This window comes from Micromys minutus, assembly GCF_963924665.1.
Source record: "Micromys minutus genome assembly, chromosome: 1".
NCBI classification, from domain to species: domain Eukaryota; kingdom Metazoa; phylum Chordata; class Mammalia; order Rodentia; family Muridae; genus Micromys; species Micromys minutus.
The window spans coordinates 231,820-252,147 of record NC_137969.1 but is presented as its reverse complement, the minus strand read 5'-3'; the positions used below and the strand labels follow the sequence as shown (position 1 = coordinate 252,147).

Genomic DNA, 20,328 nt, shown 5'->3' with positions numbered 1-20,328 from the left:
AATCAGATGGAATACTACCTAACTCATTTTTTGAGGCGGCAATAACCCTAGTACCTAAACCACTCAAAGACCCTACAAGAAAAGAGAACTTCAGACCAATCTCACTTATGAACATTGATGCAAAAATTACTCAACAAAATCCGTGCAAACCGAATCAAAGAACACACCAAAATGATCATTCATCATGACCAAGTAGGCTTCATCCCTAGGATGCAGGGATGGTTTAATATAAGGAAATCCATCAATGTAATCCACCATATAAACAAACTCAAAGAACAAAACCACATGGTCATCTCACTAGATGGTGAGAAAGCATTTGACAAAATTCAACACCCCTTCATGTTAAAAGTCCGGGAAAGAACAGGAATCCAAGGTCCATACCTAAACATAATAAAAGCAATATACAGAAAACCAACAGCCAACATCAAACTTAATGGTGGGAAACTTGAAGCAATCCCACTAAAATCAAGGACTCGACAAGGCTTCCCACTCTCCCCCTACCTATTCAACATAGTACTGGAAGTCCTGGCTGGAGCAAGTAGACAGCAAAATGAGATCAAGGGGATACAAATTGGAAAAAAAGAGATAAAAACATCACTCTTTGCCGATGACATAATAGTGTACTTAAGTGTCCACAAAAATTCCACCAGAGAACTCCTACAGCTAATAAACAAGTTCAGCAAAGTGGCTGGATACAAAATTAACTCAAACAAATCAGTAGCCTTCCTATACTCAAAGGACAAACATGTGGAGAAAGAAATTAGGAAAAAGGTACCCTTCAAAATCGTGACAAAAACTATGAAATAACTTGGTGTGACTCTAACTAAGCAAGTGAAGGAACTGTAAGACAAGAACTTCAAACCTCTAAAGAAGGAAATTGAGGAGGATCTCAAAAAATGGAAAGATCTCCCTTGCTCATGGATTAGAAAGATCAAAATTTTAAAAATGGCCATCCTACCAAAAGCAATCTACAGATTCAACGCATACCCATAAAAATTCCAACACAGTTCTTCATGGACTTGGAAAGATCAATGTGCAATTTCATATGGAAAAACAAAAGACCCAGAATAGCAAAATCCATCCTCCATAACAAGAAAACATCTGTGGGAATCACTATCCCTCACCTCAAGCTATATTACAAGGCAATTGTGCTGAAAACTGCATGGTACTGGTACAGAAATAGGCATGTAGATCAATGGAATAGAATAGAAGATCCAGAAATGAGCCCTCATGTATATGGTCACCTGATTTCTGACAAAGGAGCAAGAAACATCCAATGGAAAAAGGACAGCCTATTCAACAAATGGTGCATGTCCAACTGGCACTCAGCATGCAAAAGAATGAAAATAGACCCTTTCTTATCTCCTTGTACAAAGCTCAAGTGTAAGTGGATCAAAGATCTCCACATTAAACCAGATACACTGAAACTATTAGATGAGAAAATAGGGAAAACTTTAGAACATATAGGCACAGGAGAAAATTTTCTGAACAAAACACCAATGGCTCAAGCTCTAAGGTCAAAGATTAACAAATGGGACTTATGAAATTGCAAAGTTTCTGTAAGGCTAAGGACATTGTGAAGAAAACAAAATGGCAGCCAACAGAATGGGAAAAGATTTTTACCAACTCCACATCAGATAGAGGCCTAATATCTAAGGTATACAAAGAACTGAAAAAGCTAGACACTAGAGAATCAAATAACCCTATTAAAATATGGGGTACAGAACTAAACAAAACGTTCTCAGTTTAGGAATATCGAATGGCTGAGAAATATCTGAGGAAGTGCTAGACATCCTTAGCCTTCAGGGAAATGCAAATCAAAACAACCCTGAGATTCCACCTCACACCAGTCAGATTGGCCAAGATCCAAAACTCAGATGACAACAGATGCTGGCGAGGATGCGGAGAAAGAGGAACACTTCTCCACTGTTGGTTGCAAACTAATACCACCACTCTGGAAATCAGTCTGGCGATACCTCAGAAAATTGGACATAATACCACCTGAAGACCCAGCTATTCAACTTCTGGGCATATACCCCAGAGACACCTTAGTACACAACAAAGATATATGCACCACAATGTTCAAAGCAGCTTTATTTATAATAGCCAGAAGCTGGAAAGAACGCAGATGCCCTTCAGAAGATGAATGGATACAAAAATTGTGGTACATATACACAATGAAATACTACTCAGCCACCAGAATCAATGACTTGACCAAATTCTTAAGAAAATGGCTGCAATTAGAGAATATCATTCTGAATGAGATAACCCATTCACAAAGGAACAGACATAACATGCAGTCACTGATAGTGGGATGCTAACCCCAGAGGCTCGCACTGCCCCAGAAATAACTCACAGACTGTAGGAAGTCCAAGAAATAAACAAAACAAAACAAAACAAAACAAAAAAATCTCTATACAACAAGAAAACTTTGACTATTTTCATGTTACATTTTGTTTTGCATCTACTTTGTGCTCATTGTAACTATTGGGTTTTCCAAGCATACCGTCAAACCTTTAAAAAAGATCAAGTACTGACTATTCTTATAGATTCATGTAAAAATCATTTTAAAATCTGAAAAAAAAGTACTGACAAAAATGTATTGTATCATTTTACGCAAAAAAATGCTTTAAATCTGTACATTTGTCTTTGTTTTATAAAATAAAGGTGTTAATAAAAAAATATAAATTTAAAACTTGCCTATATTGTGGTATCTGCAATGTGTTAATATTAATCACAACCATGATTGATAGCCTAGGTTTAATTTCAGGAATAATGCAGCATTAAATGTGCTTAAAGTGAAAAAAAAAAAAAAAAAAAAAGATCAGGTTACATATAAAGACAGGCCAATCAGAATCACACCCGATTTCTCAACAGAGACTATGAAAGCTACAAGAGCCTGGACAGACATCATGCACAACTTAAGAGAGCACAAGTGCGAGCCCAAGCTGCTATACCCAGCAAAACTATCAATTACCATAGATGGAGAGATGAAGATATTTCAAGACAAATCTAAATTTATACAATATCTGATCACAAACCCAGCACTACAATGAATTATAGGTGGAAATTCCAATACAATGAGGGGAACTACATCCTAGTAAAAAATAGAAAACTCCTAAGCAAGAAAATGAAAAGAAGAAAGAGACACAGACACAACTCAACCTACAAAAGCAAAAATAGCAGGAAACAGAAACCACTATTCCTTGATATCTATTAACATAAATGGACTCATCTCCCCAATAAAGAGACATAGGCTGTAAGACATGATACATAAACAAAATCCAGCATTTTGCTGCATACAGGAAACTCATCTCAGAGACAAAGACAGACACTATCTCAGAGTAAAAGGTTGGGAAAATTCAACAAATGGTGCTGGTCCAACTGGTACTCAACATGCAAAAGAATGAAAATAGACCCTTTCTTATCTCCTTGTACATAGCTCAAGTGTAAGTGGATCAAAGATCTCCACATTAAACCAGATACATTGAAACTATTATATGAGAAAGTAGGGAAAACTTTAGAGCATATAAGCACAGGAGAAAATTTTCTGAACAAAACACCAATGGCTCAAGCTCTAAGGTCAAAGATTAACAAATGGGACTTATGATATTGCAAAGTTTCTGTAAGGCTAATGACATTGTCAAGAAAACAAAATGGCAGCCAACAGAATGGGAAAAGATTTTTACCAACTCCACATCAGATAGAGGCCTAATATCCAAGGTGTACAAGGAACTCAAAAAGCTAGACACCAGAGAATCAAATAACCCTATTAAAAAGTGGGGTACAGAGCTAAACAAAACGTTCTCAGTTGAGGAATATCAAATGGCTGAAAAATATCTGAGGAAGTCCTAGACATCCTTAGCCATCAGGGAAATGCAAATCAAAACAACCCTGAGATTCCACCTCACACCAGTCAGATTGGCCAATATCCAAAACTCAGATGACAAGAGATGCTGGCGAGTTTGCGGAGAAAGAGGAACCCTTCTCCACTGTTGGTGGGGTTGCAAACTAATACAACCACTCTGGAAATCAGTCTGGCGATATCTCAGAAAATCGGACATAATACTATCTGAAGACCCAGCTATTCCACTTCTGGGCATATACCCCAGACACACCTTAGTACACAACAAAGATATATGCACCACAATGTTCATAGCAGCTCTATTTATAATAGCCAGAAGCTGGAAAGAACCCAGATGCCCTTCAGAAGATGAATGGATTCAAAAATTGTGGTACATTTACACAATGGAATGCTACTCAGCCACCAGAAACAATGACTTGACCAAATTCTTAAGAAAATGGCTGCATCTAGAGAATATCATTCTGAATGAGATAACCCAGTCACAAAAGAACAGACATCATATGCAGTCACTGATAATGGGATGCTAACCCCAGAGGCTAGCACTGCCCCAGAAACAGCTTACAGACTGTATGAAGTCCAAGAAATAAAGAAAACAAAACAAAACAAAAAAATCTCTATACAACAAGAAAACTTTGACTATTTCCATGTTACATTTTGTTTTACATGTACTTTATGCTCATTGTAACTATTAAGTTTTCAATGCATACTATCAAACCTTTAAAAAATCAAGTACTGACTAAAAAAATATATTCATACAGTTTTATGTAAAAATTATTTTAAAATCTGAAAAATAAAAGAACTGACAATAATGTATTATATAATTTTATGCAAAAAATGCTTAAAATCTGTACATTTATCTTTGTTTTGTAAAATAAAGTTGTTAAAAAATAAAATAAAATAAAATACAAAAGGAAAAAAAAGCCAAGCACTGACACAATTGTATTTGTATACATTATGCAAAAATGTTTAAATTTTTTTTCTTTTATCTTTGTTTTTTAAAATAAAGATTTAAAAAAAAAATGAGGAGGGTCACCTTTTAAGACTAATAAGCACATAAACAGCCTCAAAGAGCAATGAAAAAGGCAAGTTTCAGATTCTACTTTGAGTCTATTATATGGCTTTTGGGGCAGTTACAAGCATCTCTTTTAAGCCAACGAAATATCATCATGTACAAGAGATTTTTTAAAGTTTGTCATGAAAAAAAATTTATTTCCTTTCTTAAATTCATTCATATTTTTACTCAAGAGAAAACATTTAAGCTATAAAGAAAACCTGAATCATTTTTCCAAAAATGGAAAAATATAAATTTAAAATCACAATTTCTCTCTGATAGGCAAGCTTTCAAGGAACGGGGAAAGAAAATCAATATTTTGATAAAAGAAAAAATGGAAAATGTTCTAATTATCCCAGAGGTAGCCAAAATGGTCAAGCTTTCTCAATATGTCCAGAACATAAATGTATCAAGTCTGTCAAATGTAATACACCTTGGGAATCAACCCAGGAAACCTTAGTGACAGTGTGCTATCCACCAAAAATTCTTTTCCTCTTCCATCTGTATTCTGCAATCACAGCTATGCCTCCCTTACTACCTACACTTCATACATATGAGGTGCTGAAAAGTACTCCAGCTTATGCTTCTTCTAATGATTTATTTTATGAGTTTATATACATGAATATGGGCCCCTTTTGGATATTTAAATATGCACTCTGTTCAAAATCTATTTCTCAAAGGACACATAGTTCTTATAGTTAGTAATTATAGGACCAATACTCAAATTATATTTGACTTTGCTTTTACAAAAAATATGATTCATACTCTTACTATGCGTGAATCTGCTTCTGATGAATATTTGGTCCTAACCTTATCTTGGATGAAACCAAAGCTTTGAAGAACAGTCACAGGGGAACATAAGAGAAAAACAGCACATCATGAGGTCTCACATTAGTTACTTAAACATAAGAAATTTTACCCCCAAATAATGCAGTAATTCTTGAAGGACAGTACTAATAAATATTTTTAAATTATAAAGTTAGACAGAGGTCCCCAACTTCAGTCTAATGGTTGGAAAGAGCTGAAGGAGATGGCACTGGGAAGACCAACATTCTCAACTAACTTGGACCCCTGGGAGCTCCCAGAGACTAAACCACCAACTAAAAAGCATATAGGGATTGTTCCAAGGTGTCCAGCACTTATTTAGCTAAGGACTGCCTTGTCTGGCCTCAATAGGAAAGAATGTGTCTAATCCTGTAGAAACTTGAGGCACCAGGGAAAGAGAATGCCTAGTATGGGAGAGGAGGAGGCACTCTTTCAGAGACAAAAGAGAAGAAGGGCAACATCTGGAATGTAAAGGAATAAGTTAGTGTAAAAAAAAACAAAAGGAAAGATAAAATAACAAAAGCTACAATTAAATAAATAAAATAACATCCAAAAAAAGGTAGAAAGAAAAAAAAAAAGTCTAATTAAATATGGCATCTATTCCCAGAGATTTCTCCATACGATATATGTTTCCCTAGCTACAATAAGCACTGTATTCTCAAAGAAAACACTGTTATGATAAGAGCAAAATCCAAACAGGGTAAACTAATGAATGATAACTCAGTCTATGTTATTTGTTTTGATATGAAGTGGGACCCAAGAAAGTACATTTTATTATTAAGTTAAAAACTAATAGTAATAATATGGAGCTGAACTTGTAACTTGAAGGTTGAGTCCAAAAAATTCAACCTAAATTTAATTCAATTCCAATAATAACCTAAAGTTGCTATTCCAAACCTTATTGCAGTGCTGAATTCATATATCTTATGTTCTTGGAGCCTATTATTTGTAAACATACTGTAAATCCCTTTTTAAAAAGTATTGTGGGGGTTGCAGTGGGTACAAAAAAAAAAAAAAAACTGGCTGATTTAGTAATGAACAGGCTTGACTTTATCAAAATGGCTACTTAGTAAATATAATGTATGCATCCATACCCTTGAGGAGAGAGTTTGTCCAGCCATCCAGATTTCACTTTAGCTGCAGAAGATCCATAGAAACAGGCATAGGGAGAGATGGCATTTGAGATGATTGAGGGATCAGTATTTCCACTTGTGGAGCTTAAGGGATAACTGTGCCTATTAAAGGGGTCCAAGTAGAAGGCTTTTTGAGTCCTAGACTTAGATGCTTTGGAATTTTTTCTTCTTAAACTCTGGAAGCATTCCTCTACTGTTGAGTATTCTGACTCAGAAGCAGAATCCTGTGGAAGATTTTTATCCTCACGGGGTATCCAAATGTCTTCTACTTTTTCTTCACTCGCTTTTTCCTTCCTGTTATCATATATGCTAAAGAGGAAAAAATGGTAATCAAATTCAAAGTGACATGGTTAATTTAAGGTGTCAGTTAAATCTTTAAAATGTATAAACTGACTAACCACAAAAAGTTAAAACCAAAAGATCCTTTGGTAAATGTTAAATTACCCAATTTCATTTTAAAAACTTCTTCAGGACGTACACACACACACACACACACACACACACACACACACACACACACACACACACACACACAAACAAACCACACATTTTCCAGGAAAAAAAATTCAATATAAACATTCTAATATCCTATGACATATGTGAACACTGGAAAAAATCATATAATTTAATCAGATTCTGACCTCAGGGAAGTGCAAGTAACAATGTATTAAAAACCATTTCTTCATCAAAATTTAAACATCAAAAAGAACACAATTAAATGTCCTAGTAATCTCTAGTCTCCAGGAAACATACTGAAGCAAGGACTCTACCTGACTAATCTATTTTGGGGACTCCGTGCTCCACCCTAAAGTATTAGGGTGGAGAACAAGCTCAGTACTATGTTAAAATGCTGAGGAAAAGTACCACACCAACAAACTAGCCAACAAACAAAGATCAGTGAGTATCGGAATCTTAAAGCTGAGTTTAGTCTAATATATACTGGAATGTACTCATAATAGCTAAGGATAGTCCTACAAATTTCAAAAACAACAAATTAAGTTCACGCATTTTATATGAAATGAATCTCATTACAAAGAGGTTTTAGCTTATCAAAAAGACATAATACAAGTCAGATGCATCTTTCTGGATGCAATGCTCTAAAAATCTATAACTTAAAGACTCATGTGACCTAGCTATTTCCCATTTCTTTCCATAAAAGATTCTTATCACTGAGGATTCATTATTTATTTTTAACTCAAGTAAATTAGATGAATATTAGCTTTGGAAAATTAGGGTAGAAACTAAAATGAGTATCAGTACTAATCCAGCACAGCAAATCCTACTGTAACTGAGAGAAATATAAAGTACAAGTTTGGGTATTTATTTTATGTGTTATCAAAAGAAATAAGTACTCCTATACTCTTCTATATGAATTTTTGACACAAAGGACACATTACAGTCTCCCAATTCTAAGCTAAGTTGGTTTTACACTGTCTCGCTTTCCTTTGCATATAACATGTATTTTATGGTAGTTAGAATATAGAAACTTTAGAGTTAAATATCCTTTTAAGGTATATTTCTAAGCAAATTCATAGCAGTTAAAATATTTGGAGGCAAAGATACTCCATTTCAATCTGTATAAATCTTTTTAACATTATTCTGTTTTTAAGATGCTTTGTATAAAACCTAACAAGAACTGGAGAAACTAGGTGTAATAAATATCAAACTGATTTTCTAGGGGAGCAGGGAATGAACACAGCCACTGAATGCTCACCACATTAGGTGAGGATGGATGGGTGGATGGATGGGTGGATGCAGTCAGTAGAAGACAAACATATGCTGCTACAGAAAGCTATTCAGCTCCTAGATTAGAAGTTGCTACTCCATTTATACATGACAGTTCAGGGACTGCAAAGAATACTGTTCAGAAAACGTTCTGTAAGGAAAGGAAAGCCTTGAATTTGCTGACTGTTGTAGAACTATATTATACAATGAGTAAGACATCTACATATGTATGCCCTTTACTTTGAAGAGTGACACATTAGCAGTCATATACAGCATACCTTGACTTGGTTAGGACAGAATTTCTTGTAGTGGCTGCTTCCTCTTTAATTGTGTCCTCATGGGCCCAAAATTCATTCTTTATAGACCGCTTCTGTTCAAAATAAATACATTCACTGTTGTGCTTGTTGGTTTAGGCAATTGTTTATGGCACAATAGTACTTGCAAACACCTACAATATTTGAGTTTATTTGTATTAAATTTAACTGGTTATTTGAATTTTTCAGTTCAAAACAACAAAAAGCAAAACATCAAACAATTTCTGATGTCCTCCGTATTTAATTTAAAATAATTCATTATATTAACTAAGAATATACAATGTTAACTAACAATAAAAGTCCACATACTTAACTCCCTGTGTGATTTGTTTTGTTGTGGATTTTAGTTGTTTCTGTGTTGTCTTATGGAGTGTGGCAATGACTCAGACCCCAGGCTTTGTACAGAACAGACAAATGCTTTGTCATTGAATTAAATTGTTAGCTATTTCTAATATCTATTTTTCTCTCATGTCTCTTTTATCAAGTCTAAGAAACAAAATATTAAATGAGAAGAATTACTAGAAATAAAGCTTGAGTTATTAACATGACAAAAATCTACAAATATAAACTTCCACACTTAGGAAGTCTGCCTCAAAATATAAGGCCAATTAAAACCTATGGAACTATATGTTTTACAAATTTTTGACTATTTTAATGTAGTATGTGACATTGCGGTAAACTCTTCAATGCACTGCCCTATACTTTTTAGGTCAACTAAAAATGTGTCTACATAAACTATAGCTAAAAATATAGATTACCATAACTTGACCATAACAAGTTAAAGTCTTACCATCTAGAAATGCTATTGGAAAGGACTACTGTAGTAGCTTACAGGAAAATGAAAGTGAATGAATAAGCTACAGAACAAATAACTGCTTATTGAAACATAAAAGGAAAATGAATGAGACTAACCTTGGAACTTTCTAGTCTCTGGAATAGAAATGTCTCTCCATAAGGAAAGATGGAAGTTGAATTATCCTCATTTGAATCTTTTGAAGGAATTACAGAATGAAAATGGAAATTATGAATTATGTGGAATAGTGCAAAAATTAACAATAAAAGCATTATTTAGTTATTTTATAGCAATATCAAGCTTTAAAATTATTCTACAAGAGTCTAGAATGATATGCTTAATTCTTACCTCCTAAATCAACTCTGCCCATGGTCTTCCTAATATATAGCACTTACTTGGACATACAATCACTAACTCTGAAGTGAGAACCAGTTACATATGGCCTTGCTAGTCTCCAAGACACACATGAAATATAACCAAGAAAAATGTCTCTGAATAGCAGATATTGGAATTGGCCAGGGTGCTAATTAGGATAGTTTAGAAAACCAGGAATATTTTTAAAAGAAAAGATCTCATTTTTGACACTTAGCAAACAACTCTAAAGGGTTCAGTAACGTAACACTAGGTATCATCTAAAATCTTAGACCCCATGTGATATAACCACTCTTGGCTACTAACATACCTACAAATACACCTATAGAGGAACAATTTCAAGAAACATCCTATATTGGTAAACTTTATTTATCTAGAGGAAAGAATCCTCAGTATTTGTATTTCTTCTAGGAAAGCTTTTTCCAAAAGTAGAGTGACCAATCAAGAAAAATATTCCAGAGTTTGTATAATCACATTTTCAAACACCAAGCAAAAATGGTCCAACCAATAATCAATTTACCAAATCAAGAGTGTCAAACTTTTCACCAAGGTAAAATGATTTTTCATACATAATAGTCTATGTATCAGACTACCATGAAACATTTAATTTAGCTTAATACCTTTAACTAATGATAAATAAGTTTGTATCTAAAACACATCTTTGCTGCACGCATGTACAATTTCCAGGAGTCCCAATGCCCATTTATTTTCATAGAAGTAAAGACAGTCACCACAGTATCCTCTACTCCTCAGGCAGGCTGCCTCTATACCCCAACTTTAGTAGTATTTTAAGGTGATCACATGAGGATAAACTACTTTACAGAGATTTTAAAGCAGAGACTCACTTTTCAGTGTCAAAGATTTTCCAGCTGAGGTAGTAATACTTCTTCTGTCACGAAAATAGCTTAAAGGAAGATGGAAAATTGGGTCATTCATCATTCTATCTTGAATACAGGATATACAGTAGAGCTCTACATCCATCTAAGACTTGCAATTTAAATATAAACATCAATACCCACATGTAGATTTAACTTGAATTATAGATAAATGACATAATCTACCAACTCATCTTTGAATTAGCATTCAAGGGAGAGATTTCAGCAGACATTTTAAGTCATTTAAATTCCTTCCCTGCAATACTCAAAATTTATAAAAAGTATGTGTCTGATGTTCATATGCATTTGAACACTGTTGATTTGAAAACTGTTATCATATGTCAGAAAAAAACTAATTTAATAGATGTATTTACATAGCTATTTTGACATTAACTTTATCATATTTTATCAAAAATATGTTTCCAGAACACAGTATTAAAATACTTCTCCAAATGTCATACATTGGGTAGCAGATATAGCATGTGTACAATGAGAACATAATATGAAAACAGCTGACATAGGCAGACAATGTACAAAAAAATATGAAGTATTTACTGCTATGTGTGAGCTTAGTGATACCTAGTGTTACATTACTGAACCCTTTAGAGTTGTGAGCTCAGTGTATCTTTAAAAAAGGATCAAGGCACATTTAATTTCTCTTTGATGAATATATGCCCAAGTAGTTAAAGGCCAAGAAATAACAAAAGAGCAGAAATCAGTAAAATAAAATGATGACAAAAATCTAAATCTTGCTGTTACCAAGCTTTTATAGGATCAATAAAACATAAATTTCAATGAAATTAAATATAGTCAATAGAAGATAAAAATGAAAAGTATCAGAAGTGAAAAGAAAGGACATCAATACAAAACCCAAGAAAATTAGAGAGATATATTAATAAGAAAAGATTTACTATGCTCAAAGCCCTGGTAAATTCAAATGATTACCTCTGAGAAAATTAAGTAAAACTTACTACTTCCATCTCTACAGAAAATGTTTAACTGAGTAATGAATCGCCCACTCGCAGAACCTTTATGCCTAAATATTAAAGAAATATCAACTCTAAAACATATATTGAGAAATACATTTCAATTTATCTTGCTAATCCAATATACAATGATAAGTAATTAATCAAAAATATATAAATATTGGTCAAGACATAAATATAAAATATTAGTAAGTCACATCTGCCAGTATATATACACATATATACATGCAAGTAAAATCTATACCTAAAAAATTAATGTTTCTTTGACAGTGTGGAAAATAATGTAATAAAAATTTGACAATATATTGACAAACTCAACTAACAAAACATATACATACATATATTATTAAAAAACTGTCAAAACCTAAAAGAAAGACTCCTTAACCTAGAAAGGGTTTTTATGAGAGAGGTCCACTAAAATCTGGAACTACGGACTAGGTGTTTCCTCTGAAGGAAAGGGGAGATCTGCTTCTCATTTTCAGTTTAGTTGCTAACGTTTCAAGGCAGGGTTGTATTATATCATATTATATTACATTACAGTACATTTTATTATAGTTTGAGTCAAGCTTAAATTCATTCTTTAACTCAGGGTCTGATGCTCTTATTCTGACCTTCTAAAACTGGGTATAATAGGCAGGTGCTAGCTCATGTTCTTCTCAAACTATTCAGTATACAAAATTCTCAGGAAAAATATTAAATATTAATAACTCTGATAGTTCTACATACTAGCAATGAACAACTGGGAAACTAACATTCAAAATTCAATCTTCTTATAATATTACATAAAAACATGAATAACCCTATTTAAAAAAACTGAACAAATCCTAGAAAGTAAAAACTCAAAGACTACTGATAAAAAAATTAGTCTTAAATAGATATAATACCTTCATAAACTGAAAGATTCAATAGTATTAAAATCCCAATTCTCCCTATATCAATATATATGGATAAATTCTTTAAAAAATACTCTTTCAATGGAATTCAAAAATAGATGTTACTAAGATTACTTGAATGTGTACATGTGAGAATGAGCTTGAATGGTCAACATGCACTTTCAAAGAACAACAGGATTGGAAGACAAATGCTCTATCATTTCAATATCTAGTCTAAAACTACACTAATCCAATCAGCAAGCCGAAAATTAAGTACGTGACCTATGGCAGAGGAATGAAATAGAAAATTGGCACATAGTCCCAAAAATCTATGGCTCATTTATTTGATTCAAATATACAGCAATTCTTACCATTTGCTGGGATAAAAAGAAAAGTCATGGATTTTGTAGGTAAAGAAATGGGACTATAAAATATTATACTGAGCATGGTAACTGAGACCCAGGGGGAAAAAATAACATTTCATGCGTGTTTTTTCTCATCTGAGGTTCCTATCTCCAAATATCTAGATGTAAGTATATAAGTTTGAAGACCTCCAGAAAACAGGGCAATTGTAGATGTGGGAGGGCAGAGGAGCAATAGAGAGAAGGAATAGCAAGGTACAAGTGTTCAGAGAGATAAAATGAGAAAGGTGGACGCCTCTAAATTGAGAAGGAGATAAATACAGAAGAAGGAAGAGAGTAAAATAACAGCGAGAATTCTGAGAAAGTGAAAGAATCATGCAACGAATTACCTAAAATATCTAAAAATATCTATGAAAAGCATAAGTTGGTATGTAAATAAAATATACATATATAGTTTAAATGAAACTTTTGTATCTTTGCTGACAATGTGTTCACAAGAGCCAAAGACTAATGAAAAGACCATCACCAGACATGAGAAGTCCTCTTTTAAGTTATTGGTCATGGCTGACAAAGAGACTCCTATTATCCTTGGTTGTCTGTCATAAGTAAAGGGTGAGTCCCTATGCTGAAGATACTATGTACTTTGATACATGGCCTGGAGGACCTGTATTGATCTAGCCTAAAAGCCTCCTCTCTGAGGACTAGCTTTCAAGATACCAGAAGTTGTATCTATGTGAGCATTCAAAGAAAGAAGAAACTCCCCATAGCCTGCCCAATCCCAAGTCTGAGCTAGTCCCAGAGATGCTCCTCACCAAGCTCAGGGACTCTTATGGAAGAGTAGGAGATAGGATTGAGAAAACCTGAGATAATCAAGGACACCACAGGAAGACTCACAGAGTCACAGACCTGCACTCAAGGAGCTCACAGAGATTGAACCGCCAAACAAAGAGCATGAAGGGGCTGGACCTTTGTGCTCCCGACATTTGTAGCAGATATAAAGCTTGGTTTCCATATTTATCATCTAACATTTGTAGCAAGAACTGTTTATGACTGTGTTGCCTGCCCTGGATTCCCTAACCTACTTGCTCTTCCTAACTAGGCTTCAATGGAGAGGAGGTGCTTAGTTCTGCTAAGATTAGATGTCCAAGGGTCAAGGGCAGGGTGGTACCCAATGAAGCTTCTATAGGATGATGTCATTATGCAACAAGGTGTGTCAAGCCTATCATTGGATGAAAAGGAAAGGTAGGTGAGGAAAAGTCTAGGATGAAGAGAGGAGGAGGAAAAAGCAGGAGATTCAAGAAGGGGACAACATGGAAGCAGATGTGGATATTTTTCTCAGCGCATCTCTTTATGGATAAGGTTGTTATGAATATTTTAAAAAGGTTGAAATTATACAGAATCATGTGACTTATCTAGGTGGGCAAATTGAAGTAGAGTATTTTGGTGTGCTCACTGATGTGGCAACGAAATTAAGTTCAAAGAGGATGTAGTGGCTGGGTGCACAAAGCCCACCATGAAGTTGGGAATGTGTGTGTGCAAGGCTTGACAACAACATTCCAAGAGAAAGTGGGTGAAAAGAACACACTGGGGTGGTCATGGACACCCAGGACAGAAGCAACCAGGGTGGGCAGAGTGGAAATCGCCTGGGAAGGAAACGATGTAGAGGGAACAGTTTGTGAATCCTATTATAGTATCTGGGTGCCCAGCTTGGCTCCACACTGGAGTGGCTCCTACAACAAGCTTATTCCCTCTGAGGAGAAGGGATGGGGAAAAATTTATAAGGGCAGGACTGGGAAGAGAGGAGGAAGAGGGCTTCTGTTGGGATATAAAGTGAATCATTTAAGATAAATTATAAAAATAGAAAGAGATATAAAGACCGAAAGGGCCAGAGGAACAGGAAGTCTTCTATGAAAGTGTGTCTCATAGATATCTCAAAAAAAAAAAAAAAAAATACACCCACCAAGTCTTAAGACCATGGCTGCCCAAAGATGATCTGAACAAAGAAGACAACAATAAGCATGCTAATGTAGAAGGAGGAATGCTCAAGGGGGCCTGAACTCTACACAAACTACTACAGAAAATAAGCAGAGAGGGGAGCAGAACATCTTCTGCAGAGAAGAGCATTCCAGTTGGTTAACCTGTGACAGTTGGTCATTCTAGAAAATATACACAAGCAAGTAATCTGAGCAGGTTGTTTTGTATATTTAGAGGGTAAATAGAATAATGGAGTATATGTGATGTGACAACAGAAAAGGACTGGAGAGAGGGCCCTGTGGGTAAAAGCACTTACTGCATTTTCAGGTGTCCAGAGTTCAGTTTCCAGTACCCAGTCACATGGTTCATAACTACCTCTACCTCCCAAAATCCAACATTCTCTTCTGGTCTCTGAGGACACCAACATTCATACACAAACACCAACACACACACACACACACACACACACACACACACACAAACACACACACACTTAAAAGTAACCTAAGTCTTTTGAAAAAGAACTAAAGATATAAAGACAACCTGCTGGAGTTGGAGAAGAGGTGAAGGAGAAGGCATTGAGGTGGGAGGGAGATAAAGAGATGAGAACAAAGTATGAAATATCTAAAGATATCATAAGGAATTTCATTGCTTTGTAGGCTAACATTAAAAACTTAAAAATATATTTTGAAGAAAATACTAAATATATATATGAAAACATAACAAAATTCCAAAACAGCTTGGATCACAAGAATGTCATAACCACCTCTCATAAGATCAACTTTGGACCATCAGCAGTGAAATATGAGGAAAGGAAGTGAAATATGAAGTAATTCACAAAGCCATAGGTCCTATCCAGGCAGCTGTCTCCTCTCCTGGTAGTCAGGAACAGTCCTTTGTGGTTAATTGTCCTTGAGGCTGACAGCAGGTTGCTCCCGATAAATTAGACATTAAATCACCAGGCCATTTGCCTGTGCATATGTGCTAATGTGGCATCTGTACCAGCCTTCATTGTAACATCAACACCACCATCCTCACCACCTTATTGGGCTTTTCTAGGGGATTATAGGGTGAAACACCATAAAGGAAAAATCAGGTCTACCATGATTTCAGATGAGAAAAAACAAGGTCAGTTTATTCCACCAATACACCACCAACTTTAAAAATGTTCATAATAATTTGTTAAATCCCCAACATAGAAGCTTCTTGGCTCATAGCCCTTTTCTGAGAAAGCCTCAGTACCACTCTGGAGTGCTTGCTTACTTTGCTAAGTAACCTTTGGCTTTACTCTTGGTGTCTCTCTACTAAATGTTTTCCATCTAGAGACTAAGAACTTAAGATCACTGTAACAAAAGCCTTTTGATTTCCTTGTTCAAAGGGATGGCTCTTTGGGAGTTATCCCCAGTGGTCATCTGACTTGCAAAAGTAATGACTCTTCCTTCACCCTTTTATTTCTATGTGTTTCTTGGATTTCCACTCACCAAGTAATGACTCATTCTTATCAGAGCTGCTGGACTTAAGCCTGGCTCTACTTAGTTCCTCTAGTTATCTACTCAATAAAAAAATTATAAAATACATAAAAGACAACTGTATTACAGTTTGGAAAAACTTGGGAGTAAGCCCAATCCTAACATGTTTACCTCTTTTCTACATAGTATGATAATTTATTTAAAAAATATGCAATAAGGACTCATGTGTAGAGTCAGCTATAGGGACTTTTACACCAGTTCTCAATGATAAGCTCTTTTCTTGGTCCCACTGACTGGCGATCTTCCCTCTCAACTATTTCCTGAGATGAAAAAAAAGTCAATTTAAAAAGATACTTTAAGAGTTCATCTATCACTGTGTTTAATTATGTCAGAGCTCAGAGGACCAGGGGTGAGTCAAGTGTCACTACATTTAGTAGGAAAAGACAATTTTTTGTCCTTTCAGTAAATCTAAGATGTGTGTTTGTTTCAGAAAGTTTTTAAGAGGAACTCTCTTCATTTGTAATAATAGTGACAACATTTCAATAATGTACTAGTGGAATAAATTGTATTTGAATATAGCAAAATACACACACATATACACAAACACACACCATGCTAAGGTCTTCATTTTGATACTGGGACACCATGATATAGAAGAATACAATGTTCAAACATCTCCAAGAGTCAGGAGTGGTTGTAGCATGAAATGTCCAGACTTCAGGAAGCTTTAGCAGGCGTATTAGGAATCCCAGGCCAGACAATGCTATACAGAAGACCCTTTCCCCAAACAAAAGTTGTCTTCTATGGCCAACCTACTGCATCTGTGGCAAAAGCCAAAAATCATACAGAGAATAATGAACACAGACTTTGAAGTACAGGTAACTTCAGACATGGCAGGAAGAGCCAAGCAAATTGACATGTTAATTTCTTAATCAACTAAACTTTGACTCTACTATGAAAAGACATTAGTTTTTTATCTGTATGGTATGTTGCTACCATTATAAAGTTTTGTTCAACTTTATAAAGTATTTGGGTGATGCTATTTTACAGCTTTAATTTTGTCTACATTGAAAGTTTTGGATATAAAAGGAAAAAATAACTTAATCAAGTGAATATTCAATACACCTATATAAGTTATTTTCACATTGTGGTATGTGTAGTGTGTGTGGTATGTGTGTGTGCTTATGTGTGGTTTCATGCATGTTCATGCCTGTGTGTATATAATGCATTGTACATTAATGTGCAGGTGTTCATACTCAGGATGCACAGGTAGAGGACAAAGGACATAAATGCTATCTGCTTCATTGACTGAAATAATCTCACTCTATACTGCAAGTTCCCATTTCAGTTAGGCTAACCAACTGACCAACAAGCTCATGGGTTCCACCTATCTAAGCTGGGGTTATAGGCCTATGAATCCATGCTTAGCTTATATATGGGTACTTGGGATTTGAATGCAGGTCCGAATGTTTGCTCAGCATATGCTCTTAGCTACTGAACCATCTTTCCAGTCTCCTTATCCACAAAATACTTAATCACTAAAACTGCCAAGAAAAGCACTGATATGAAGACTTATATCAAAGATCTCCCTTACAAACTACATTTAAATACTATTTGGCCAAATATAGTCTTTCTCCTGGCTATGGTCAGATCAAGATGCAGAACTCTCAGCTCCTCTAGTGCCTGCCATTCCTGCCTAGAAGCTACCATGTTCCTGCCTTGATGATAATGGACTAAAACTCTGAACCTGTAAGCCAGCCCAAATTAAACATTGTCCTTTATAAAAGTTGCCTTAGTCATGGTGTCTTTTCAGAGCAATGGAAACCCTAACTAAGGCACCCTCTAACAATAAATTTATTATTTCAATTTTTAGTTACTTGTTCAACTCAGAAATTTTCAGATCTTGAAGTAATTGTCAGGTTTTTGTCTTAATGTATTCTCCTTAGGGGTAACAAAAAAAGGAAAGTGGATAGCTCAGTGGCCAAGCCTTAGGACCAGAGTTTGATCTACAGAACCCACATGGGGGAAAGAGAGAAGTAATTCTTACAAGTTGTATTCTTGTTTCCACTACTGAAACAAAGGAAAATAATTCTGAAGTAATGTGTTGTGAAAAAAGCATGCAAGAAGAACAAAACCTGACTTTAGGACTCCTTACTTAGCACTGCTCTGCTTTACAGTAAATGTGAACTTTAACCTCCTAAAATATATTCTCCAGACTTCAACAGCTCAATGCTAGAAAGATACTACTGCAATATCTATAGCCCACCATAACCTTAGTATCAGTGGCAGTGCCTCTGATACCTCTATATCAGGTCTGATACCTCCAAACCAGGCTGACTTCTTTTCTATGCACAGCAGGGTCAAAAGCCCAAGGTCAGCTGGAGTACTTAAGGAAAATGGATCTCTTTCCCTTTTCTATTTCCCTAATATGAAAATCTCTGAGTAGGAAAATGAAGTACCATAAATCTAGATAGGCATGGGGTGGATCAAGTGTAAAGCACACACCAAATGAGGCTGAAGGCTAACACAATTACAGGGCTGTATTGCAGTAACCCTATTCTGGGAAGATCAGGACCCATTCCAGGAACTCCCCAATTCCTCTTCTCCTCCTCACCTTACCAATACTTACCTCCTATATTATGGTTTGTTTATCAACCACACCTGCTAGTTTGGCACAGGCTTGTTACATCAGCTTCTCGGGAGGCTAACACACTGTAAATTCAAGGAATCCTGGGCTATAGAGTAAATGCAAAGCTAGGTGGGGCAAATGGATAAGTATTTGTCTCAAAAAAAATTAAAAATAAATAATGGTTCTCTGCTTGTGCATTTGCCTAGCATGTAAGAATCCCTACTATGCTCAGCCCTCAGCACCAATGAAACAACAACAACAACAACAACACACACACACACACACACACACACACACAGGCACAGCATTAGTTCAAACCACATAATGAAAGCTAGCCCACACCATTGATGGGCTGTCTGAATTATTTCTCTTGAAATGCCTGCATAGTTACATTTAGGTGTATGTGAAGAGCTGCATATACCTGTATCCACATATCACCTCTTCCCAGGGAACTCTCACTTCCCCAAATCATATGTAAATCTTGATTAAAACATTTTCTCAAACTTTAACTTTCCTTCAAAAACAAATGAACTTATACAATTCTTTATTCAATTCAGTAGCTGCCTATTACTGTCTTTTTTACTTTCTGTTCATTTTGCTATTAAAGTATATGAACTATTCTTTCACACTGGAAAGAAGTTCAAGTTATTTTCCTTATCTAAGACAGAATCTCACTACATAGCTCAGGCTGGCTTAGAACGTGAAATTGTTTTACCTCTGTTCCAGAGAGCTGGAAATATGGATATGAACCACCATGCCAGACCCAATGTTTTTAAGAAATTCAAAATGGGGTGGAGATGGAAGTACAGATTTTATCCTCTTTGGGGCAAACAGATCTCTATCACTGCACAGCTAGACACAGCTCCCTTCCCATGACTCCCAGATCCTCATTTTCCTCTTCTTTAAATGCTTAGAGGGTGTTTTATCCAAAAGAGAGGATCTGTAAGATGTACTAAGTACTGAAGAGTAGCATGAACTATGTAAAAAAAAAAAAAAAACCATTAAACCACAGGAAAGAAAAAGGAACATATTTTGTTTAGTGGGTCTAAGACATAGTTCTTTCTCAGGGCTATCCTGCATAAG

The 20,328-nt window shown here is 35.4% G+C and overlaps 1 protein-coding gene across 1 annotated transcript in view; it reads right to left on the bottom strand.

Moving 5' to 3' along the window:
* Positions 1–20,328, bottom strand: part of ARAP2 (ArfGAP with RhoGAP domain, ankyrin repeat and PH domain 2) — a gene marked incomplete at both ends in the record, with an annotated part of 211,369 nt that overhangs the window by 187,600 nt on the left and 3,441 nt on the right. The window contains 4 exons of the mRNA XM_080913098.1: positions 6,836–7,183; positions 8,878–8,969; positions 9,826–9,902; positions 10,924–10,982. Of these exons, the coding sequence (XP_080769224.1) occupies positions 6,836–7,183; positions 8,878–8,969; positions 9,826–9,902; positions 10,924–10,982 (576 nt within the window). The remainder of the gene's footprint in view (positions 1–6,835; positions 7,184–8,877; positions 8,970–9,825; positions 9,903–10,923; positions 10,983–20,328) is intronic.